Source organism: Ranitomeya variabilis, chromosome 1 (assembly GCF_051348905.1).
Source record: "Ranitomeya variabilis isolate aRanVar5 chromosome 1, aRanVar5.hap1, whole genome shotgun sequence".
In the NCBI taxonomy this organism is placed as follows: Eukaryota; Metazoa; Chordata; class Amphibia; order Anura; family Dendrobatidae; genus Ranitomeya; species Ranitomeya variabilis.
In genome coordinates, this window is record NC_135232.1 from 67,495,243 (window position 1) to 67,519,859 (window position 24,617).

General features: G+C 44.7%; 1 protein-coding gene across 1 annotated transcript in view; it reads right to left on the bottom strand.

Moving 5' to 3' along the window:
* Positions 1–19,360, bottom strand: part of LOC143805473 (von Willebrand factor A domain-containing protein 5A-like) — a 99,554-nt gene extending 80,194 nt beyond the window's left edge. Inside the window, exons 1-2 of the mRNA XM_077284891.1 lie at positions 19,221–19,360; positions 2,770–2,837 (exon numbers count right to left, since the gene is read on the bottom strand). Of these exons, the coding sequence (XP_077141006.1) occupies positions 2,770–2,824 (55 nt within the window). The 5' untranslated portion in view covers positions 2,825–2,837; positions 19,221–19,360. The remainder of the gene's footprint in view (positions 1–2,769; positions 2,838–19,220) is intronic.
* Between the last annotated feature and the right edge of the window lie 5,257 nt (positions 19,361–24,617).

Here is a 24,617-nt window from a genome sequence, read left to right on the forward strand (position 1 = left end):
CTTTATTTATTATTAATTATTTTCTCAGATGGTAAAGCTGCCCACTCTTCTTGGCAAAAAGCCTCCAGTTCCTGTAAATTCCTGGGCTGTCTAGCATGAGCTGCGCTTGAGATCTCCCCAGAGTGGCTCAATGATATTGAGGTCAGGAGACTGAGATGGCCACTCCAGAACCTTCACTTTGTTCTGCTGTAGCCAATGACAGGTTGACTTGGCCTTGTGTTTTGAATTGTTGTCCTGTTGGAACGTCCAAGTACGTCCCATGCGCAGCTTCCGGGCTGATCAGTGCAAATTTGCCTCCAGTATTTGTTTATATTGCTGCATTCATCTTTCCTTCAACATTGACCAATTTTCCTGTGCCATTGTAGCTCACACATCAGCAAAACATCAGCGATCCACCTCCGTGCTTTACATTAGAAATGGTGTTCCTTTCATCATAGGCCTTGTTGACCTCTCTCCAAATGTAACATTTATGGTTGTGGTCAAAAAGTTAAATTCTGGTCTCATCTCTCCAAATGACCTTGTTCCAGAAGTTTTGAGGCTTGTCTCTGTGCTATTTCGCATATTGTAAGCGAGATACTTTGTGGCATTTGTGCAGTAATGGCTTTCTTCTGGCGACTCGACCAAGCAGTCAATTTTTTTTCATGTGCCTCCTTATTGTGCAACTTGAAACAGCCACACCGCTAGTTTTCGGAGTCCTGTATTTCAGCTGATGTCATTTGTGGGTTTTTCTTTGCATCCCGAACAATTTCCTGGCGGTTGTGGATGACATTTTTGTAGGTCTACCTGTCCGTGGTTTTGTTTTTACAGAGCCCCTGATTTTCCATTTGTTAATCACAGTTTGAACGCTGCTGACTGGCATTATCAATTCCTTGGATATCTTTTTGTATCCCTTTCCTGTTTTATACAGTTCAACTACCTTTTCCCGTAGATCCATTGACAATTCTTTTGCTTTCCCCATTACTCACAATCCAAAACGTCAGTGGCTGGATGAAAGATGCAAGAGTCTGTCTGGATCCCAGAAACTCAGTCAGCTTTACCTTTAGTAGCCATTCAACCCATTTGTGTCAACTTCTGTGCATGTTATCAGGCCAAAATCACCAGAGTATGTGAACTTTTGATCAGGATCATTTGGATGTTTTGGGTTGTCATTTTTGATTTAAAAAGAGAAAACACAGTAGTTTGACAATAAATGGCTTCACCCAACAACTAACCATGAGTGGAAAAAAATTTTGGTGTTATCATTCATATTCTCTGAAAGAAGGCCAAGAAAGCAAAAATTCTGCTGGGTATGTAAACTTTTGACCACAACTGTATATACACCAGGATGGGGCCCAGGATAAGAGACATATATACACCAGGATGGGACCCAGCCCAGGATAAGAGAAATACACACACACACACACACACACACACACATACGGAGGGGGCTCAGGATAAGAGTTGTGTGTACCAGGATGGGGCCCAGGATAAGAGTTGTGTATACCAGGATGGGGCCCAGGATTAGAGATGTATTAGGGGGGCCCATCATCAGACTCTAGTTACACCTCTGCCTCACTGCCTGGAGTGATAAACTCCTGTTGATGAAACACCGATTTTATTGAAAAAGCAGCCTGCTGTAAAGCAATTGACACCTCCCCGTAATCAGGGTATTTGCCCCTACATCATGCTGCTCTCCGATTACATTGCAAAAACCTGCTGAAAGATCCCCTTTAAGGCCAGATTCACTATTAGAATATGGACCGTGAGGCAAGGAACGGCTGCTGGTCTCCTGACTTGAACTCAATAGCTTCAGTCATCTATGAGTCTGTTGATTTTAGGTCAGGAGACCCGGGCCTGTTTTTCCAGCACATGCTGCAAAACACATATGTATGAAGCCAGCCTTCAGCAGATATGTCATCAGATTTCACAACACAAACTTGTTACATAATTCAGTTGATCTGTTAGGCCTTATGAGGCTTTTGTACTTACTTTGAAGATTCATGTCAGAATATCTGCATAATCCTTTTTTGGAAAGTTTTAAACTCTTTTTCGTCCAATCTATCCCAATTGCCAGCTCCTCAGCGTCCCTCCTCCCTGCTGAGATCTTTCACTACTCAGTGCAAGCTGCAGCTGGTAGTCAGTCTGCCTGGGGGGTGGTGATGGAGACTTTATACAGTATATTGGACTCATGAGCTCTCTCAGTATTCAGCTGGATACATAAAATGCTCATCTTAATATCAGGATGGTACAGCCATTCTGATCAATTTTTAAAGTAAGGCTGACCGATAAGGAATAGCAAAGAAAACCAAATCAGGCCGCCAAGTGTACTCTTACAGGTGTAGGAATACTTACGCAAATGTGAACATTTTGTGACAGCGTCAGAACATTGCTAGCACTGCCGCACAGAAAGTCCTAATGTCTGCTGGTGTGAAAAATCGGTCTAGATGCAGCTATGTTCAAAACAAGGCAGCATTCAACGGAGCTGAGCTGCAATACCAGAAATACCCTGTGCACGGGTGGGGTGCTGTTTATAGAAGAAAACAGCCATGTTTTTAGTGAACAACCTCATTAATCCAGATTACGACCCACATAGATCCAAACAACAGGAGCCCAATGGCAATATGGCACTCGTTACCGCCCAATGTTCTGTGGATTGGAATGTCAGAAAATCCTTTGGCCTAATTTTCAGAACTATTGTCGTCTTTGTGAAACTTTAAAACAATGACGGTGCCAAACTAATAAAAGTTTATATATACCAAGTATTGATCACACAGAAAGCCGCAGACTTACTGGGCAGTTTTTCTGGAGTTAGGAGGCCACAACAGTTCTTGATCTCAGAAGACATGGTCCCAGCGGATCTAGGAGAGACAATGGATGCATTTGCTTCAATACACTAATTATTTATGTATGTTACATTGCAGAAAGTTTGTGGATTAATGATGTGACATTCAACACTGCGATATGAAGGGGTGAAAATTCACATCGAAGCCTCAGCAGAATCCACATTTAAGGGGCTTGTCCACTGCTCAGACAACACCTTGTAAATTCCTATGTTTCTCTCCAATAAAATAATAGCACTTATAGTGACTTCTGCTGCGGGCGCAGTTCTGGTGGGGTCATCTCTGGCTCTCCTGGGGCTCATGTGACATTGCCATTTGTCCCTGTGGCCAAACAATGCTGCCTTCACTCTCCCCTACTTCAAAATTGTAACGACCGTTATGCCGGTCGCTGCTCGAGAACAGAATACGGCGCTGCTATGAATGACTCAGAGCACAATATGATGTTAAACCAACTTTTCTTTATAACTTATGCAAAAAATGACAGAATTTTCTCTCCCAACACAATATGGGCCACAACAGCCACAACTCACAGAATACAAGTTATACAGCCTGAGAAACCCCAAGTGCCAGCTTCACAGACAGGAATCCGACTACCCAACAACTATACCACCCCCTCCCTTAACTGTAACGGGCCTACACGGGGTTATACTGTGCCTCTGACACGTGGTCCTCTCAGGAATACAATCTTACACCCGCCTCCCACCTAATTTACAATAAATCACGGGTACCCGGTTTTTCCCAACATATATACATATATATCACAGTATGTACTCAGTGTATACGCAGTGCACTGTCTTATTGTTGATTGCTCAGAGTGTACTCTTTCACAATATATGCTTCAACGGTAAATAACTGAATTTGTTATACAGATGTCCAGCAGCGGATTAAATAGGTGTTTGAGCCACCAAATCTTCTGATGCAGATCCAGATAAAGTTCACAAAAAATTCCAGGAATATCCCACAGCCAGAATCGTGAAGCGCAGGAATCCACACAGTGTCTATTAGTTATCATGCAATTCCTAATACAAGACTGTCCTTAAACATACCTCCCAACCGTCCTGGATCCAGCGGGACTGTACCGATTTTGACAGTCAGCCCCGCGATCCCGGGCGGGACATTAGTTGTCCAGCACTGGTTGGGAGGTGTGTATATCACCGGGTCAGCTCCCTGAGCCCCTGCACCCGCAGAGCAGCATATTGGCTGCTCTGTGCGCACAGGACCTGTGATGAAGTCACAGGATGGGAGGAGTCGGGGTCACATGATCGGGAGGACCTCCGTGTACAAGACTCTGGTTGTCATGGCGCTGGAGGAGGGTAAGCGTATGTGTGAGGTCAGGAGGTGTTTACAGTGTGGATGTAGCATAGCCGTGTGTGTACGAGGTGTATGGATCGGAGCAGCGTGTGAAAGGTGTATGGAGCAGAGTGATGTGCATACGAGGTGTATGGAGCGGAGCCCTGTGTGTAAGAGGTGTACGGAGCCATGTGTACGAGGTGTACGGAGCCGTGTGTACGAGGTGTACGGAGCGGAGCAGCGTGTGAAAAGTGTATGGAGCAGAGTCGTGTGTGTACGAGGTGTACAGAGCAGAGCCATGTGTGTACAAGGTGTGCGGAGCAGAGCCATGTGTGTACAAGGTATACGGAGTGGAGCAGCGTGTGCAATGTGTATGGAGCGGAGCCGTGTGTGTATGAGGTGTACGGAGTGGTGCTGTGTGTGTACGAGATGTATGGAGAGGAGCCATGTGTGTATGAGGTGTACGGAGCGGAGCCGTGTGTGTGCAAGGTATACGGAGCGGAGCAGCGTGTGCAATGTGTATGGAGCGGAGCCGTGTGTGTACGAGGTGTACGGAGTGGAGCCGTGTGTGTATGAGGTGTATGGAGTGGAGCCGTGTATGTACGAGGTGTACGGAGTGGAGCCGTGTGTGTATGAAGTGTACGGAGCTGTGTGTGTACACGGTGTACGGAGCGGAGCCGCATGTGCAAGGTGTTTGGAGCGCAGTCGTGTGTGTACGAGGTGTACGGAGTGGAGCCGTGTGTGTATGAAGTGTACGGAGCTCTGTGTGTACGCGGTGTATGGAGCGGAGCCGCATGTGCAAGGTGTTTGGAGCGCAGTCGTGTGTGTACGAGGTGTACGGAGCGGAGCCATGTGTGTACGAGGTGTACGGAGTGGAGCCATGTGTACGAGATGTATGGAGAGGAGCCGTGTGTGTATGAGGTGTACGGAGTGGAGCCGTGTGTGTATAAGGTGTACGGAGCCGTGTGTGTACGAGGTGTACGGAGTGGAGCCGTGTGTACGAGGTGTATAGGGAGGAGCCGTGTGTGTATGAGGTGTACGGAGCGAAGTCCTGTGTGTACGAGGTGTATGGAGCGGAATCGCATGTGTACGAGGTGTACGGAGCGGACGCTGGCTGTGTCGGATCGGAGCAGATATTGCTCCTCGCTCTGACACTGACTGGCACAGGAGACACGGAGAGGTCTTTATCAGTGGCGTATCACAGCTGTAGCGACGCGAGCAGTCAGCGGCGCAGCTGGATGACACCATTCAGCACCGTGGGAGTGGAAGCTGCCGGCTGCTGCGAGGGTGCGCGGTGAAAGGTGTGTGTGTAGTGATGGAGAAGGCAATGATGGGGGTGGGGTAACCATGTGTGGCCATTATACTGTACCCAGCATTGTGTGGGGCCATTATACTGTATGGAGCATTGTGAGGGGCCATTATACTGTACCCAGCATTATGTGTGGCCATTATACTGTACCCAGCATCGTGTGGGGCCATTATACTGTACAAAGCATCATGTGGGGCCATTATACTGTATGGACCATCAGGTGGGGCAAGTATACTGTACGCAGCATCATGTGGGGCCATTATACAGTATGGAGCATAATGTGGCCATTATACAGTATGGAGCAAGTGACCCCATTTTGAAAACTAGACCTCCAAAGGAACTTATCTAGATGTGTGTTGAGCACTTTGAACCCCCAAGCGCTTCACAGAAGTTTATAACACAGAGCCGTGAAAATAAAAAATAATTTTTCTTTCCTCAAAAATAATTTTTTAGCCCGCAATTTTTTATTTTCCCAAGGGTTACAGGAGAAATTGGACCCCAAAAGCTGTTGTAAAGTTTGTCCTCAGTATGCTGGTACCCCATATGTGGGGGTAAACCACTATTTGGGCACACGTCGGGGCTCGGAAGCGAGAGAGCACCATTTGACTTTTTCAACGCAAGATTGGCTGGAATCAATGGTGGCGCCATGTCACGTTTGGAGACCCCTGATGTGCCTAAACAGTGGAAACCCCTCAATTCTAACTCCAACACTAACCCCAACACACCCCTAACCCTAATCCAAACTCTAACCATGACCCTAATCACAACCCTAACCCCAACACACCCCTAACCCTAATCCCAACCCCAATCATAACCCTATCCACAAGCCTAACCCTAATCTTAACCCTAATTCCAAACATAACCCTAACACACCCCTAACCCTAATCCCAACCCTGACCACAACACACCCCTAATCCCAACCCTAACCATAACCCTAACCACAAGCCTAACCCTAACCCCAACACACCCCTCACCCTAATCTTAACCCTAATTCCAACCCTAACTCTAATTTCAACCCTAACCCTAAGGCTATGTGCCCACGTTGCAGATTTGTGTGTGGATTTTTCCGCACCGGTTTTGACAAATCCGCAGGTAAAACGCACTGAGCTTAACCTGCGGATTTACCGCGGATTTCCAGTGTTTTTTGTGCGGATTTCACCTGCGGATTCCTATTATGGAGCAGGTGTAAAACGCTGCGGAATCCGCACAAAGAATTGACATGCTGCGGAAAATACAACGCAGCGTTTCCGTGCTGTATTTTCCACACCATGGGCACTGCGGATTTGGTTTTCCATAGGTTTACATGGTACTGTAAACGTGAAGGAAAATTGCTACGAATCCGCAGCGACCAATCCGCTGTGGATCCCCAGCCAAATCCGCACCGTGTGCACATAGCCTAATTCTAACCCTAACCCTAATTGTAACCCTAACCCTAATTGTAACCCTAATTCTAACCCTAACCCTAATTGCAACCCTAACCCTAATTCTAATCCTAAGTGCAACCCTAACCCTAATTCTAACCCTAATTGCAACCCTAACCCTAATTGAAACCCTAACCCTAATTCTAACCCTAACCCTAAGTGAAACCCTAACCCTAAGGGCAACTCTAACCCTAAGTGCAACCCTAACCCTAAGTGCAACCCTAACCCTAAGTGCAACCCTAACCCTAAGTACAACCCTAAGTGCAACCCTAAGTGCAACCCTAACACTAAGTGCAACCCTAAGTGCAACCCTAGCCCTAAGTGCAACCCTAACCCTAAGTGCAACCCTAAGTGCAAGTGCAACCCTAAGTGCAAGTGCAAGTGCCAGACGGCAGATTCGACGGGCGCACTGCGCAAGCGCCCGCCATTTTGGAAGATGGCGGCGCCCATGGAGAAGATGGACGGACACCGGGAGGGACACCAGAGGTCGGTAAGTATGGGGGGGATCGGAGCATGGGGGGAGCGGACAGGAGGACGGGGGAGCGGACAGGAGGACGGAGGGGAGCAGGGGACATGACAGGACGGAGAGGAGGAGATCGGTGGCGATGGGCAGATCGGGGTCTCCAGCTATGGCAGATGCTATTGCAGCATCGGCCATGGCTGGATTGTAATATTTCACCAATTTTCATAGGTGAAATATTACAGATTGCTTTGATTGGCTGTTTCACTCTCAACAGCCAATCAGAGCGATCGTAGCCACGGGGGGGGGGGGGGGGGGCAAGCCTCCCCCCCCTGGGCTGTAGTACCACTCCCCCTGTCCCTGTAGGTCGGGTGAAATTGGATTTAACCCTTTCACCCGATCTGCAGGGACGCGATCATTCTGTGACGCAGCATATGTGTCACAGGTCGGATTGGCACCGACTTTCATGACGCATACGCTGTGTCACAGGTCGGGAAGGGGTTAAATAGGCTGTGATTCTTATCTAGCTATCCCTAGCTAACTACACAGTCGGTGACCGGTCACACTTCTCTGTTTACTCACAAGAATAGCTTTCTTGAAATCACACAGTCCGAAAACAGGAATGCCTCAAGATCTGGATTCCCCACTCTCCATCACAGCGCTGCTTCTTCTCAAACGCCCAGAAACTCTCTCTGAGGTAACTGTCCTGTTTCCAGAATCTTCTTGTCTCTTACTCATGGGTGACCTCCAGTGGCTGAACAAAATTACTGCAACAACATTGTAATTATCCTGTCTATTACTCAAGGGTGACCTCCGGTGGCTGAACACAGTTACTGTATCAACACTGTTTATGATAAAAAAAAACATTTTACAAAATCAAGACATCCAGAGGAAGTGAGATGGCAGGCGCAGCTTGACATTACATCCGTGGGACAAGAGAGTGAAACCATAACCGATTGGCCTCATTGATCGCATAACATAATGTCATGCAAGCCCAGGGAGAGCCAGCGCTGACTTCGCCAGAACGGCGCTGGCCTGTGAGTATAAGTGTTATTATTTTACTGGAGGGATTCAAGTATAAGTGTTATTATTTTACTGGAGGGATTCAGAAGAGGCTGTCCGAGTAGTGGTCAATCCCTTTAAACACATGTGGGGAGACTTACTTAGCAAAGCATAACCATATTTTGGCTCATCCTGCATTGCATCAAAGTATTAAAGTCTATAGCAGAGTACAGGAATCATCACCTACATAGCATATTCTTTGTGGCATTTTTACGCTGTGTCCAGATGGAGCTTTTTGGAGTGAAACCACTCAAAAAAACAAAACAAAGAAAAGCCACAAAAATATCCGCTTGAAAGACGCCCTATTCATTTAAAAGTTAATCCTCTTAAGGGTATGTGCACACGTCAGGATTTCTTCCAGATTTTCCGCATTTTTTTCGCATTTTTTTTGCTATAAAAACGCTTAATATCCGCTTACATATGCATCCTATCATTTAGAATGCATTCCGCAATTTTTGTGCATATGTTGCATTTTTTTCCACAAAAAAAATGCATCGCGGAAAAAAACGCAGCATGTTCATTATTTTGCGGATTTTTTGGCGGATTTCTCACTATATTATTGCATCCCAGATCCTCCGGAAAAATCTGCAAAAAAAAGCAAGCAAAAAACGAGTGAAATCCGCAAAAAATCCACATGCTGATTTCTTGCAGAAAATGTTCGGTTTTGTTCAGGAAATTTCTGCAAGAAATCCGGACATGTGCACATACCCTTAGGCTGTGTGCACACGTAGCATATTTTTCACGTTTTTTTCGCAGTTTTTCGCTATAAAACTGCGAAAAAAACGCTACCATTAAGCATCCTATGTAACAGAATGCATTCCGCATTTTTTGTGCACATGCTGCATTTTTTTCCTGAGCGGAATCGCATTCCAGAAAAAAACGCAGCATGTTCAATAAATTGCGGAATCGCGGCGATTCTGCACCCATAGGAGTGCATTGATCTGCTTTCTTCCCGCACGGGGCTGTGCACACCATGCGGGAAGTAAGCAGATCAAGTGCGGTTGGTACCCAGGGTGGAGGAGAGGAGACTCTCCTCCACCCTGACTCTCCTCCACGGACTGGGCACCATATAATTGGTAAAAAATAAAAGAATTAAAATAAAAAATAGCGATATACTCACCCTCGATGTCCCCCGCAGTCTTCCGGCCTCTCCGCTGCACGCTGCCACTTCGGTTCCTATAGCTGCTGGGCGGTGAAGGACCTGCGATGACGTCACGGTCTTGTGATTGGTCGCGAGACCGCATGTGACAACAGCTATAGGAACGGACGCCGCTGAGGTCTGCAGGTGAGTATAACCATGTTTTTTATTTTTTTTATTATTTTTAAACATTCTATCTTTTACTATAGATGCTGCATAGGCTGCATTTATAGTAAAAAGTTGGTCACACTTGTCAAACACTATGTTTGACAAGTGTGACCAACCTGTCAGTCAGTTTTCCAAGCGATGCTACAGATCGCTTGGAAAACTCTAGCATTCTGCAAGCTAATTATGCTTACAAAACGCTAGTTTTCTGCGGGTATATGCATGCTAATTCTGCATGCGATATACCCGCGGCAGGAGGCGCAGAATTGCCGCGGAAATTTCCGCGGCAATTCTGCAACGTGTGAACTTAGCCTTACAGTTCATAGCTAGAGTTTTTGTTTTTTTTTTAAACTGATGGAAGCCATTGCAAACTAGGCACTGTCCAATCAAAAGTCTGCAACTAACACTTCAGGAAAGAAAAAACAACAACCTCAAACTGTATCAGAAACTCTAAGGCTAAGTTCACACGTTGCGTTTTTGGTGCATCTTTTAAATGCAAATTTTAAGCTGCTTACAAAAAGCAGGTTTTGCATGTTGATAAAGCTTAGTGCCCCCTCAAAAAATCATAATGTAACTTAATTAAGGTTTTTGCACCAAAAACGCAGCAAAACTTGATAGGCCGGTGTCACACTGGCGAATTTTACGGACGTATGAGCGCAGAAAATACACCCGTAAAATACACATAACACACGGCCCAATGATTCTCTATGGCCCAGCTCCTATCAGCCGTATTTTACTGATCCGTATTATACGGTCTTGTACGGCCGTAGAAAATCGCAGCATGCTGCGTTTGTCACCTTATTGCGCAAAAAAAATCACCAATGAAAGTCTATGGGGGCGAGAAAAATACGGATTCCACACGGACCAGCAGTGTGACTTGCGAGAAATACGGACCAGTGTTCTATAGGGCGCCTCACCGCAACTCAAGGTAACTACAGATCACCCTGCTTTCCATTCAGTACCCGGGGTTTTAAAGGCAAGACCGAGTGCATTAGCACAGCTCCTGGCTGTAAAATGATTTAACCCCTTCAGATGGATTTACATCGTGGGACATAACGACGGAAGGTATGAGATATTGTTGTTTGTTTTTTTAACTTTGTTTCAGGACTATGGTCTTCAGGTGGATTAAGAGTCTAATAAAATATTACAACAACCTGTGTCTTTATTTCATTAAAATACTTTGCAATAATGTGTGTGTGTTTTATTAACTATTTCGTACTATTGGATTAATAATGGATAGGTGTCATAATTGACGCCTCTCCATTATTAACCCAGCTTAATGTCACCTTACAATAGCAAGGTGACATTAACCCTTCATTACCCCATATCCCACCGCTACACGGGAGTGGGAAGAGAGTGGCCAAGTGCCAGAATAGGCGCATCTTCCAGATGTGCCTTTTCTGGGGTGGCTGGGGGCAGATGTTTGTAGCCAGGGGGGGCCAATAACCATGGAACCTCTCCTGGCTATTAATATCTGCCCTCAGTCACTGGCTTTACCACTCTGGCGGAGAAAATTGCGCGGGACCCCACGCCAATTTTTTCCGCCGCGATTTAACCCTTTATTTTACAAGCTACAGTGCCCAAATTTTGCACATACACACTACTAACATTAGTAGTGTGGAATATGCAAAAAAAAAAAGGGATATGAGATGGTTTACTGTATGTAAACCATGTCTCATATCATGTCAGGTTTGGGAAGGAGAAATGAAAAGCCGGCAATTGAATTACCCGCTTTTCATATATCTCGCGCTGAATTAAATATAAATACAGTATATATATATATATATATATATATATATATATATATATATGTGTGTCTCAATGACACATATATATATATATATATATATATATATATATATATATATATACTGTATATACAGTGGGGCAAGAAAGTATTTAGTCATTCAGCAATAGTGCAAGTTCCACCACTTAAAAAGATGAGAGGCGTCTGTAATTTGCATCATAGGTAGACCTCAACTATGGGAGACAAACTGAGAAATAAAAATCCAGAAAATCACATTGTCTGTTTTTTTATCATTTTATTTGCATATTATGGTGGAAAATAAGTATTTGGTCAGAAACAAACAATCAAGATTTCTGGCTCTCACAGACCTGTAACTTCTTCTTTAAGAGTCTCCTCTTTCCTCCACTCATTACCTGTAGTAATGGCACCTGTTTAAACTTGTTATCAGTATAAAAACACACCTGTGCACACCCTCAAACAGTCTGACTCCAAACTCCACTATGGTGAAGACCAAAGAGCTGTCAAAGGACACCAGAAACAAAATTGTAGCCCTGCACCAGGCTGGGAAGACTGAATCTGCAATAGCCAACCAGCTTGGAGTGAAGAAATCAACAGTGGGAGCAATAATTAGAAAATGGAAGACATACAAGACCACTGATAATCTCCCTTGATCTGGGGCTCCACGCAAAATCCCAATCCGTGGGGTCAGAATGATCACAAGAACGGTGAGCAAAAATCCCAGAACCACGCGGGGGGACCTAGTGAATGAACTGCAGAGAGCTGGGACCAATGTAACAAGGCCTACCATAAGTAACACACTACGCCACCATGGACTCAGATCCTGCAGTGCCAGACGTGTCCCACTGCTTAAGCCAGTACATGTCCGGGCCGTCTGAAGTTTGCTAGAGAGCATTTGGATGATCCAGAGGAGTTTTGGGAGGATGTCCTATGGTCTGATGAAACCAAACTGGAACTGTTTGGTAGAAACACAACTTGTCGTGTTTGGAGGAAAAAGAATACTGAGTTGCATCCATCAAACACCATACCTACTGTAAAGCATGGTGGTGGAAACATCATGCTTTGGGGCTGTTTCTCTGCAAAGGGGCCAGGATGACTGATCTGGGTACATAAAAGAATGAATGGGGGCCATGTATCGTGAGATTTTGAGTGCAAACCTCCTTCCATCAGCAAGGGCATTGAAGATGAAACGTGGCTGGGTCTTTCAACATGACAATGATCCAAAGCACACCGCCAGGGCAACGAAGGAGTGACATCGTAAGAAGCATTTCAAGGTCCTGGAGTGGCCTAGCCAGTCTCCAGGTCTCAACCCTATTGAAAACCTTTGGAGGGAGTTGAAAGTCCGTGTTGCCAAGCGAAAAGCCAAAAACATCACTGCTCTAGAGGAGATCTGCATGGAGGAATGGGCCAACATACCAACAACAGTGTGTGGCAACCTTGTGAAGACTTACAGAAAACGTTTGACCTCTGTCATTGCCAACAAAGGATATATTACAAAGTATTGAGATGAAATTTTGTTTCTGACCAAATACTTATTTTCCAACATAATATGCAAATAAAATGATAAAAAAAACAGACAATGTGATTTTCTGGATTTTTTTTTTCTCAGTTTGTCTCCCATAGTTAAGGTCTACCTATGATGTAAATTACAGACGCCTCTCATCTTTTTAAGTGGTGGAACTTGCACTATTGCTGACTGACTAAATACTTTTTTGCCCCACTGTATGTTTTAACGAACATTTGAGCCCATAAATCCATTAGATGTCGGTTTTGCAAGCCTGCGAGAAAATCTCGCAGTACGGATGCCATACGGATTACATACGGAGGATGCCATGCGCAAAATACGCTGACACACCCTGCCTACGGATGACATACGGATCACTATTTTGGGGACTTTTCTGCGTATTACGGCCTTAAAAAACGGACCGTATTTACATACGCTGAGTGTGACGCCGGCCATACCTGCGTTTTTGCACCTACCCATTGTTTCCTATGGGTGAAAAAACACTGAATGAAGCGACATGCTGCAGTTTTCAAAATCAGTTAGGAAAATGTGCACGTATGAGATTTCTGAAATCTCATAGACTTAAAATTTGCATAAAAATTGCAATGTGTGAACATAGCCTTATTTATAAAGGTATATGCAATTTGAGGGTTTTTTTTTTTTTTTTTTACAAATTTTGACAGAGGAAACTGAACAGCATTTGGTGAGTTTCCACTAAGTTTCTGCAACTAAAACTGCAAGAAGACTCCAGAGCGAAACGGCCGTAGTTTCCTCGGTTGTACCTGGCCGCTTTCACACTCTCTCCTCTCCCTCTGCCACAGAGATGGTTGTAAGGAAGTTTTCAAATAAAGAAAAACTTATGGACATTGGTGAGTGCCGCTAGCTTTCTTTTTCACAAAAATCCCTCAGGTCTGTTGGTTGGAGACATCTCAGCTCACTAGCTCAGAGAGAAGTGAATATTAGAGCTAAAGCTGTCAGGAAAGGAAACTGGTGAAAATTGTAGGATGCTATTCATATAGTGGCCAGATATAGTGTTATCCTTCATGTACACACAGGATAGCTTATTCTGAAAGGTCACCTGAAATTGCAAATGCTTTAAAGGGAATATGTCAGCAGTTTTTTCTATATGATCCCTGAGCACCATGATGTAGGGACAGAGACCCTGCTTCCAGTGATGTGGATGCGTTTTGCAGTTTCAATACAATCAGTGTTTCATCTCTGGGAAATAATCACTACAGGACAACTGGCCTCATGCCTCCTAGTCCAACCCCACCTCTGATTAACAGCTGTCAATGCACAGTGTACAGGGAAAGCAGCCACTCAGTGGTGTGGGCGGGGTTATACAGGGTTCAGCATTCAGAGCTCTGCAGCAGAGAAAACTAATTGTATCGCAACTGCTGCCCCCAGTAAACAGTGATTCATCAGAGAGTTTTTGTCCTGATCTCATGCCGCTGTCAGATTACATAGCAAAAACCTGCTGACATATTCCCCTTAAGCCTGGCTCATTTTATGCCAGTCATAGCCGAGGTATCTGGAGAATTTTGAGCCAATTCCATTTACAGGTAAGAAGTGTTGATTTTCTTTAACCCCTTCATGACCTTGGCATTTTCCGTTTTTCCGTGTTCGTTTTTCACTCCCCTCCTTCCCAGAGCCATAACTTTTTTATTTTTTAGTCAATTTGGCTTATTTTTGCGAGGGCTTATTTTTTGCGGGACGAGTTGTACTTTTGAACGACATCATTGGTTTTACCATGTCGTGTACTAGAAAACGGGAAAAAAATTCCAAGTGCAGTGAAATTGCAAAAAAAGTGCAGTCCCACACTTGTTTTTTGTTTAGCTTTTTTGCTAGGTTCACTAAATGCTAAAACTAACCTTTCATTGTGATTCTCTAGGTCATTACGAGTTCATAGACACCTAACATGACTAGGTTATTTTTTATCTAAGTGGTGAAAAAAATGTCCAAACTTTGCTAAAAAAAATAAATAAATTGCGCCATTTTCCGATACTCGTAGCGTCTCCATTTTTCATGATCTGGGGTCGGTTGAGGGCTTATTTTTTGCGTGCTGATCTGACGTTTTTAATTATACCATTTTGGTGCAGATATGTTCTTTTGATCGCCCGTTATTGCATTTTAATGCAATGTCGCGGCGACCAAAAAAACGTAATTCTGGCGTTTCAAATTTTTTTCTCGCTACGCCGTTTAGCGATCAGGTTAATGCTTTTTTTTGTTGATAGATCGGGCGATTCTGAACGCAGCGATACCAAATATGTGTAGGTTTGATTTTTTTTTTTTATTGATTTATTTTGATTGGGGCGAAAGGGAGGTGATTTAAACTTTTATATTTTTTTTATTTTTTTCACATTTTTTTTTACTTTTTTTTTTTACTTTTGCCATGCTTCAATAGCCTCCATGGGAGGCTAGAAGCAGGCACAGTGCGATCGGCTCTGCTACATAGCAGCGATCGGATGTTCGCTGCTATGTAGCAGAATTGCAGGTGTGCTGTGGCTGTGAGCGCCGTCCACAGGGTGGCGCTCATAGCTACCGGCGATCAGTAACCATAGAGGTCTCAAGGACCTCTATGGTTACAATGGAGAAGCATCGCCGACCTCCGATCATGTGACCGGGGTCGGTGATGACGTCATTTCCGGCGCCCGGCCGGAAGCGGTAGTTAAATGCCGCTGTCTGCGTTTGACAGCGGCATTTAACTAGATAATAGGCGCGGGCAGATCGCGATTCTGCCCGCGCCTATTGCGGGCACATGTCAGCTGTTCAAAACAGCTGACATGTCCCGGCTTTGATGCGGGCTCACCGCCGGAGCCCGCATCAAAGCCGGGGATCTGACCTCGGACGTACTATCCCATCCGAGGTCAGAAAGGGGTTAACCTCTCGCATATACTAAAAATGTAAATTCACATTCCTTATGAGCAAGTATAGATTTGCCCTTAGAAGTCATGCCAGCTTAACCTTGTTTACTTACAGGGATTGTCCACATTATGTATAATATGTATAAATGTGTTGGGAATGGGAAGGAGGCCAATGTACTAATATACAGGTGAAGGTGAAGGCTTGTAAGTGAGAATACTAAACTGCTTCACCGGAGGTAAAAGGTCAGCACAAAAGGACTGTTCAAACCAAGCTTGGCCAAACATTTAAGTGCAACCTTCTCACCTACCTCTGCAGTTTTCTGGTTCTTTAAAGCCAGAGCTGTCAATCAAAGAAGGGAGGGTGGCGATAGAGGGAAACAAGTAAATGGGCAGGAGCACTTAAAGGGATTCTGTCAGCACACAAGGACCATTCAAGCCAAGTACAGGCGCTCGGTACATCATTAAAGTGCAACTTCCCACCTAAATAAAAAAATCCTGGGCCCATGGCACTAACCACAATTCATATTGCAACAGTCATTGGACATGGATGTGCATGAGCACTGTGTGTGGAGTGGGCTCAATAGCCCTATACAATGTTGGTGTTGGCTGTGTTATACAGCCACACCTGCCTCCAGAGTCCCTGCTGCAATCAGAGACGTCTTTGTCCGTCAGTTGCAAAAGGAGCTGCCAGCAGCGGATCTTGATGATTTGCCCAAATGCATTCACCGTGGCCTTACATTCCTCAGACTACCATTAAAAAGTCACACATTTATTAATACATTTGGTGCATGCATGGCTTGTGTTACTGAAAATGTGACCGTTTGGCGGTTTGCTATGACCCCCTTCTTCTAGGCTCCACCCAGAACTAAGAAACATGACAACTGTGCAAAAGGTGGTGTATTTCTGCATAAATTTGCATGGCGACAAATTTATTGTCTCTTTTTATACCCCAAAGTTAGCATAGATGGAATGATAAATTCCACCCTTTTAACATATTTGCTAGCTGTAAATGAATGGAAAAATTATGTTTTTCTCCATCAACAAAGACCTGTGTGTACCTGTACGGCTCTGACTATAGGAGAAAGCGCTGTTCCCAGGTATCAATGGCGACATAAGTGAACCATAACTAACCTAATCACCTAACAGGTGTAGAAATCCTGCAACCTCAAAAACTCTCCAAAATCTCATCGTGGGAACGGAGCCCGAGTGGTAAAATCCCATGGACTTCAGTAATCAATGTAAGAACACCTCTATGAGAAAAACTGTTTTTCATGGATTATACTTTCTTGTACCAATGGAAGTCTATGGGACTGTTCAAACTTGATCTTTTCGCAGACCGAGTGATCCATACAACTTTTGTAGAGACATGTCCAATATTGATCTGGGTGTCGGATTGGCTATGCAAATCTGTGAGAAAACAGGATGCACTCAGAGGCCATCTGAGTGCTACCCATCTTTCACAGACTGCTAGACAAGAGAAGGTGGAATTATTTTTTTTGCTTTACACCCGAGAAGAAAAACTGATGAAACTTTGACTATATATTGAATCCCCCTAAAAAAAAAATAAAAAAAAATACAACACCTGATGAACTGGGACTGATTTTCTTGATCCAGAAAATCCCTGGCATCTGAATGAACCCCAACCAAAAGTGTGATCCTGTCACATGACCCCATCATTTGTCAGGGCTAGCCCTGTATAGATCTTGGTGCAAGATGGCAGGTGACATCTAATACATTATCTCTACACAGAGCGGTGTCACTGTGTTCTCTACAGTGTTACATAGGACTGCAGGTGACAGCTACTACATCACCTGTACGCTGTGCGTTATCACTGTGATATCTCTGTGGCTACATAGAAATAATGTTATTGGTATAGGTGCATCCACCGTTTGAAAATGTTGACGTTTTGGCCAGAACTAGGCCTTCATCAGAACTACAAATAGTAACAAACAAAACTTTTTTTTGTCAATGTAAAGTAGAAATTCAATACAAGGATAATGACCACAATACATAGTTTACAATATGTAGAAAAAATAAAATAAAAAATTATTTATAAATTTTGAATTGGGTGCGCCGAATCTATTTTTGCATAATATTGGAATAGTATCCTATTCGTGCACCCCTGAGTATTGGAGCGCCGCACAGCCCTGTTTTGTAGGTGTTGCTACGTAGGACTGCAGGTGACATCATCATCTGTACGCTGAGTATTATCTCTGTGATATCTGTGGTGTTACATAGGACTGCAGGTGACATCTTCATCTGTACACTGAGTGTTATCTCTTTGATATCTGTGTTGTTACATAGGACTGCAGATGACATCTAATACATCATCTGTACGCAGAGTGGTATCTCTGTGATGTTACATAGGACTGCAGGTGACATCTAATACATCATCTGTACGCTGAGTGTTATCTCTGTGGTGTTACATAGGACTGCAGGTGACATCTAATACATCATCTGTACGCTGACTGGTATCTCTGTGATGTTACATAGGACTGCAGGTGACATCTAATACATCATCTGTACGCTGAGTGTTATCTCTGTGGTGTTACATAGGACTGCAGATGACATCTAATACATCATCTGTACGCAGAGTGGTATCTCTGTGATGTTACATAGGACTGCAGGTGACATCTAATACATCATCTGTACGCTGAGTGTTATCTCTGTGATGTTACATAGGACTGCAGATGACATCTAATACATCATCTGTACGCAGAGTGGTATCTCTGTGGTGTTACATAGGACTGCAGGTGACATCTACTATATTATCTCTACTCTGAGCAGTATCTCTGTTATCTGTGGTGTTACATAGGACTGCAGAGAACATCTAGATTATCTGTACTCAGAGAGGCATCACTGTGAGATCTGTGGTGTTACATAGGACTGCAGGTCTAATACATCATCTGTATTCTGAGCGTTATCACTGTTTGATCTTTGATGTTACATAGGACTGCAGGTGACATCTACTACATTATCTGTATGCTAAGCGCTTTCACATAGGACTGCAGGTGACATCATCATCTGTACGTTATTATCTGTGATATCTGTGGCGTTACATAGGACTGCAGGTGACATCTACTACATTATCTGTATGCTAAGCGCTTTCACATAGGACTGCAGGTGACATCATCATCTGTACGTTGTTATCTCTGTGATATCTGTGGCGTTACATAGGACTGCAGGTGACATCTAATCATCTGTACGCTGTTATCTCTGTGGTGTTACATAGGACTGCAGATGACATCTACTACATTATCTGTACTCAGAGTTATCACTGTGTTAGGATTCATCACAAGGAATAAATAACAGTTTATGTCCAAATTCCTCTCTTGTGAGCCTGGAGAAGAGCGGGATCATGTCTGCCACCAGATCCCTGTCCCAGATCCCTGTCCCAGATCCTGCCTCCAGCTCCGTCCTTACCTCGGGTGACTCGGGATCTGCTCTGCGGGAGGAGATGATGTCGCACAGTCTATAAGGTTGTTATGGAAGGAAGCGCGTGACGGTGCAGCACAGGGCGGGGTGTGTCAGCACATCTGCAGCCAGGATCCTACTGCCCCGGGCATTAAAGGGTTAGATGACGGAAAAAAATACAAAAAATTCTACGCCCTCGCATGGAGCTGCTGTTAGGTGAATTGAAAAGCTGCTGAAAGGTCAGCGGTGAAATAAGAGAATGTGATGATGGCAGTTACATGTACGGCTGGAGCGCTGAGCCCCGGAGACGTATCATGTCAGTGGTGACCGTGGCTGTTAAGCAACTTCCAGCGTGGAGAGAGGAGGCCTCGAAGGCCCATTTATAACATAGCGGTCAACATTTAGAGGATATTTAAAGGGATTGTCCCCTATCAGAAAAGCTTTTCCTATAAGCTAAGTTAGTAGGAAAACCAAACAACTGTGCGTTACTGCCCCCTCCCCCGTGAAGCCTCACCCATACCTCCCAACTTTTGAAGAACAGAAAGGAGGACAGATCATGGCAGTGAGGAACATTCAGCAGACACCCGAGACAGCGGGGCGTGGACCCAAATCCAGGACTGTCCGCCGTATCCGGGACAGTTGGGAGTAGAGATGAGAGGATGGATTCACGGGACTCTGGTCCAAGTCAGTGCTACCTGGCGGCTGCACGGGAGGCCGCGAACCTCTAACCTTCCGTCGCGGCTTTTGATTAGTCAGAGCTGCTGCGACCTCATCTGCGCGTCCTGCGCATCTCTAGTTGGGACCTGTGGATTTCATTTTTGTTCCTTCATTCACAGTCGGAGTTTCCAGAACTTTCTCTTCTTTATGTAGCTTCACTATATGACATCCGGCTTTTTTGTGTCTGTAAGGCCGTGTTCACACGCACAATAACAATCTTCTCCCCCTTATTTGATGCGTTTTTGGTGCAGATGTGTAACCGCGCTTTTAATGTGTTTCTTACAGTACAGAAATGTTTTGATTCTACACTTAAAAAGTAACTGACGTTTTTTCCATGCGTTTTTTTAGGCTCCACATAGAAGACAAGAGAGAAGAAAAGCACCAAAGCTGCACAGATCTGCAGCGTCCTTGGGTGCAGCTTTCATGAAATCACATCCACTGTGCTTGGACATTAAGGCTACGTTCACACGTTCCTTTTTTTCATCCTTTTTTTTTCAGGTCCTGTTTTGAAAAACCGCAGCTAAATTCAGCGCTGATTTTAGCTGCGGTTTTTGATCCTTTTTCTTCTGCGGATTCCACTGCGGGTTTCCAAATGCAGTTTCCTATTGGTGCTGCTGGAAACCCGCAGCAGAATCTGCAGAAAGAATTGACATGGTACTTCTTTTTTCTGCAGGCAAAACCGCTGCGGATTTGCCTGTGGAAAAAAGGATCGTCGGCACAGCGGGTCCTTTTTTCCATTGGGTTACATTGTACTGTAACCTACATGGAAAACTGCTGCGGATCCGCAGTGCAATTCCGCTGCGGATCCGCAGCAAAAACCGCACCGTGTGAACATAGCCTTAAACAGCACAATTTTTGTGCAAAAAAAAAAAAAGCAGCAGAAAATAAGCAGCATTTACGCTACATGTGAACAAGGTCTAAATTTCAAAGCAAAGTGGATGTGATTTCATGAAATCTCCGCTCTCTGTGGTCGTAAGACGCTGGTGAACTCTGCAGTTTTGGTACATTTTTTTTCTATAGGCTCCTCCTGAAGAAAAAAAAAAACGCATGAAAAAAAAACGCTATTGCATTTTTCAGCACAGAATCAAAGCTTTTCTGTGCTATTAAAAACTCTGCTTCATATTTGCCCCCAAATCGCATCAAATAATGGGGAAAAAACGCTTAGGGCTCATTTCCACTTGCGAGAGAAAAAAAAGGTCCGATTTACAGACCAAAAAAACGGAGGTAAATCATGCGATTGTCATGCGATTTTTTATCGCAACATCTGTATGACATCCGTATTGCTGTCCGATTTTTACACACCGGTGTCCTTTGAAAAGCCGGCAAATTAGTGCTGTGTACAGTAAAATCACACTGACAGATTAGAATAGAATAGATATATACACATAGAATAGGTATATATACATATATATATGTCCGTGAGACACCTATATATATATATATATATATATATATATATATATATATATATATATATATATATATATATATATATATATATATATATATATATTTAATACAGAGCTAGATAGCAGAAAAGCCGGTAATTCAATTGCCGGTTTTTCCTATCTCCTTCACAAACCCGACAGGATATGAGACATGGTTTACATACAGTAAACCATTGCATATCCCTTATTTTATTACATATTCCTGACTACTAATGTAAGAAGTGTCTTTGTGTAAAATTTGGTGGCTGTGGCTGTTAAAATAAAGGGTTAAATCACGGAAAAATTGGCGTGGCCTCCCGAGCAATTATCCCGATGCGCCTATTCTGGCACTTAGCTTCTCTCTTCCCACTCCCGTGTAGCGGTGGGATATGGGGTAATAAAGGGTTAATGCCACCTTGCTATTGTAAGGTGACATTAAGCCTGGTTAATAATGGAGAGATGTCAATAAGACACCTATCCATTATTAATCCAATACTAGTAAATGGTTAATAAAACACACACACATTAGGAATAAAGTATTTTAATGAAATAAAGACACATGGTGTTGTAATAGTTTATTATACTCTCAATCCAATTGAAGACCCTTGTCGCCTGAAACAAAGTTAAAATAAAAAATCAATATCCCATACCTTCCGTCGTTCAGTCTTGTCCCACGCTGTAAATCCATCTGAAGGGGTTAAATAATTTTACAGCCAGGAGCTCTACTAATGCAGCTGTGCTCCTGCCTGTAAAATCTGGGGAATGAATGGAAAGCAGGGGAACATAGCTACCTAGACTTGCGGTGCTGCGCCCCCTGCTGGTATAAACTCATATGAACTCGAGCGTGGGAATTTTTCTGAATATTTTCTCACGCTCGAGTTCATATAAGTTTATACCAGCAGGGGGCGCAGCACTGCAAGTCTAGGTAGCTACGTTCCCCTGCTTTCCATTCATTCCCCAGTGTAATAATTATAGGGGATAACTCAGTAGATTCTTTGCGTGGAACAAGACAACTACAGGACACAGTTTTATAAGTGGTAAAGTCTATATTATCACACGGTGATTCAAACAGGTGCAGAGAGAAACTCAAGTCCACAACACTTGGTGCAAATAATAAATGCAGCTTAGCAGTCTATAGGAAACTTCAGCGGGAAATGCAATCACACAGAAAGTCTATGAAGCACAATTATTCTTGAGGAAACTTGACACGAATAAATCCTTGTCTTAGGCTACTTTCACACTAGCGTCGGACGACGCACGACGAATTGCGTCGTTGCGACGTACCGACGCTAGCAGTGAATGCGCCACACAACGGGGGCAGCGGATGCTGTTTTTCAATGCATCCGCTGCCCCATTGTGAGGTTCCGGGAGGCGGGGGCGGAGTTCGGGACGACGCACCAAAAAACGTTACAAGCAGAGGTGTATCTAGCGTTTCTGGCACCCGGGGCAAGAATTCATTTTGTCCCCCCAAGGACATATGCCCCCCGTCAGCCCCATCATTGTCCTCTCCTCCTCCACCATCCCCATCATTGCTCTCTCCCCGTCAGCCCCATCTTTGCCCTCTCCTCCCCCCCCACACACACCATTCACTTCTCTGCACATTCCCCTGCAGCGCGATACACACACACACCCAATACTGAGCCACACACACACATACACACACACACACCACACACACATACACACACACACATATTCACACACATTCACACACACACACATACACACACTCACACATGTTCACACACACATTCATACACACATTCATACACATACACACATTCACACACACACACATTCACTCACACACACATTCACACACACACACACATTCACACACACATTCATACACACATACACACACATTCACACACACACACATTCATACACACATTCACACACACATTCACACACACACATACACACATTCACACACACATTCACTCACACATACACACATTCACACACACATTCACACATTCATACACACATACACACACATTCACACACACATACACACATTCACACACACACATACACACACATTCACACACACACTCACACACACACACACACACACTCACACACACACCTCTCCTCGCGCTCTGCCGCAGCATCTCCATCGCCTTCCTCTGACACAGCCGGCCGCTGAATGATGACGTCATCCAGCGGCGAGTCTGTGTGAGAGGAAGCAAGAGGAAGCAGGAAGACAGATCGCTGGGCAGCGGAGCTGCAGGGATTTCTCCCTGCCCGCCGCAGCCACTCTGCAGGGGCTCCCCTCCACCTCTGCACATATTGGGAGCCGGCGCCCTGCAGCTTCTCTGTGCCGGCTGTCAGCTTGACAGTCGGCACAGAGAACAGCTGACTCCCAGACCGGGGGCGGCAGAATGCAGCTGCCGGGGGAGACACTGCGGACCGCCGAATTAGGCAGCTCGACTGCGCCGCCCTGTCGGCTGCGCCCGGGGCACATGCCCCGGCTGCCCCCCCACATATGCCACTGGTTACAAGCAACGTTTTTTGGTGGCGACAGTCCGACGCAACATGACGCAACCGTCGCACTTTTGCAGGATGCGTTTTTTCTGCAAAACGACACATAGCGACGTGCAGTGCACGACGCTAGTGTGAAAGTAGCCTTAGTCCAAACACAGATAGATATGCTTATAAGGCAGTTCAAATCATATCTTAGCTCAACCAGGGAGGCCTGCTTAACAGTCTCAGGTTATTGCAGAGCAGAAGCAGCTTACATGTCCAGCAAATGCAGATGAAGTAAACACGAGCAGCAGATGAAGGAGGATTACTGGAAACTTGTGTATGAAGCAGGAACTCAGAGCAGAGTAGCAGGATCACCACACAGGTTCACAGGAGCAGGTGTATAGCCAGGGAGTAATCAGAGGTCAGGAGCTGGATGCAAGGCAGAATATTCTAGCACAGACTGAAGGCTGGGGGGGAGTTTTATAGCAGGAAGACACAGTGCACATGAGACCAAAGACGCCATCTTGGAAAAGGGCAGTAATGCACAAAAGGTAAAAAATGTTCAGAGTCCTGACATTACTCCCTCCTTAGAAGCGGCCTCAAGATGATCCTGGACCTGGTTTCTCAGGGAATCTCTGATGAAAACGAGAAATCTTCTGTTGGGCATTAATGTTTTCCACAGGTTCCCAAGAGTCTTCCTCAGGGGGATATCCCTGCCATCTTATCAGATATTGGAGCCGATTCCTGCGAATCCTGGAATCAATAATTTCCTCCACCACAAATTGTTCTT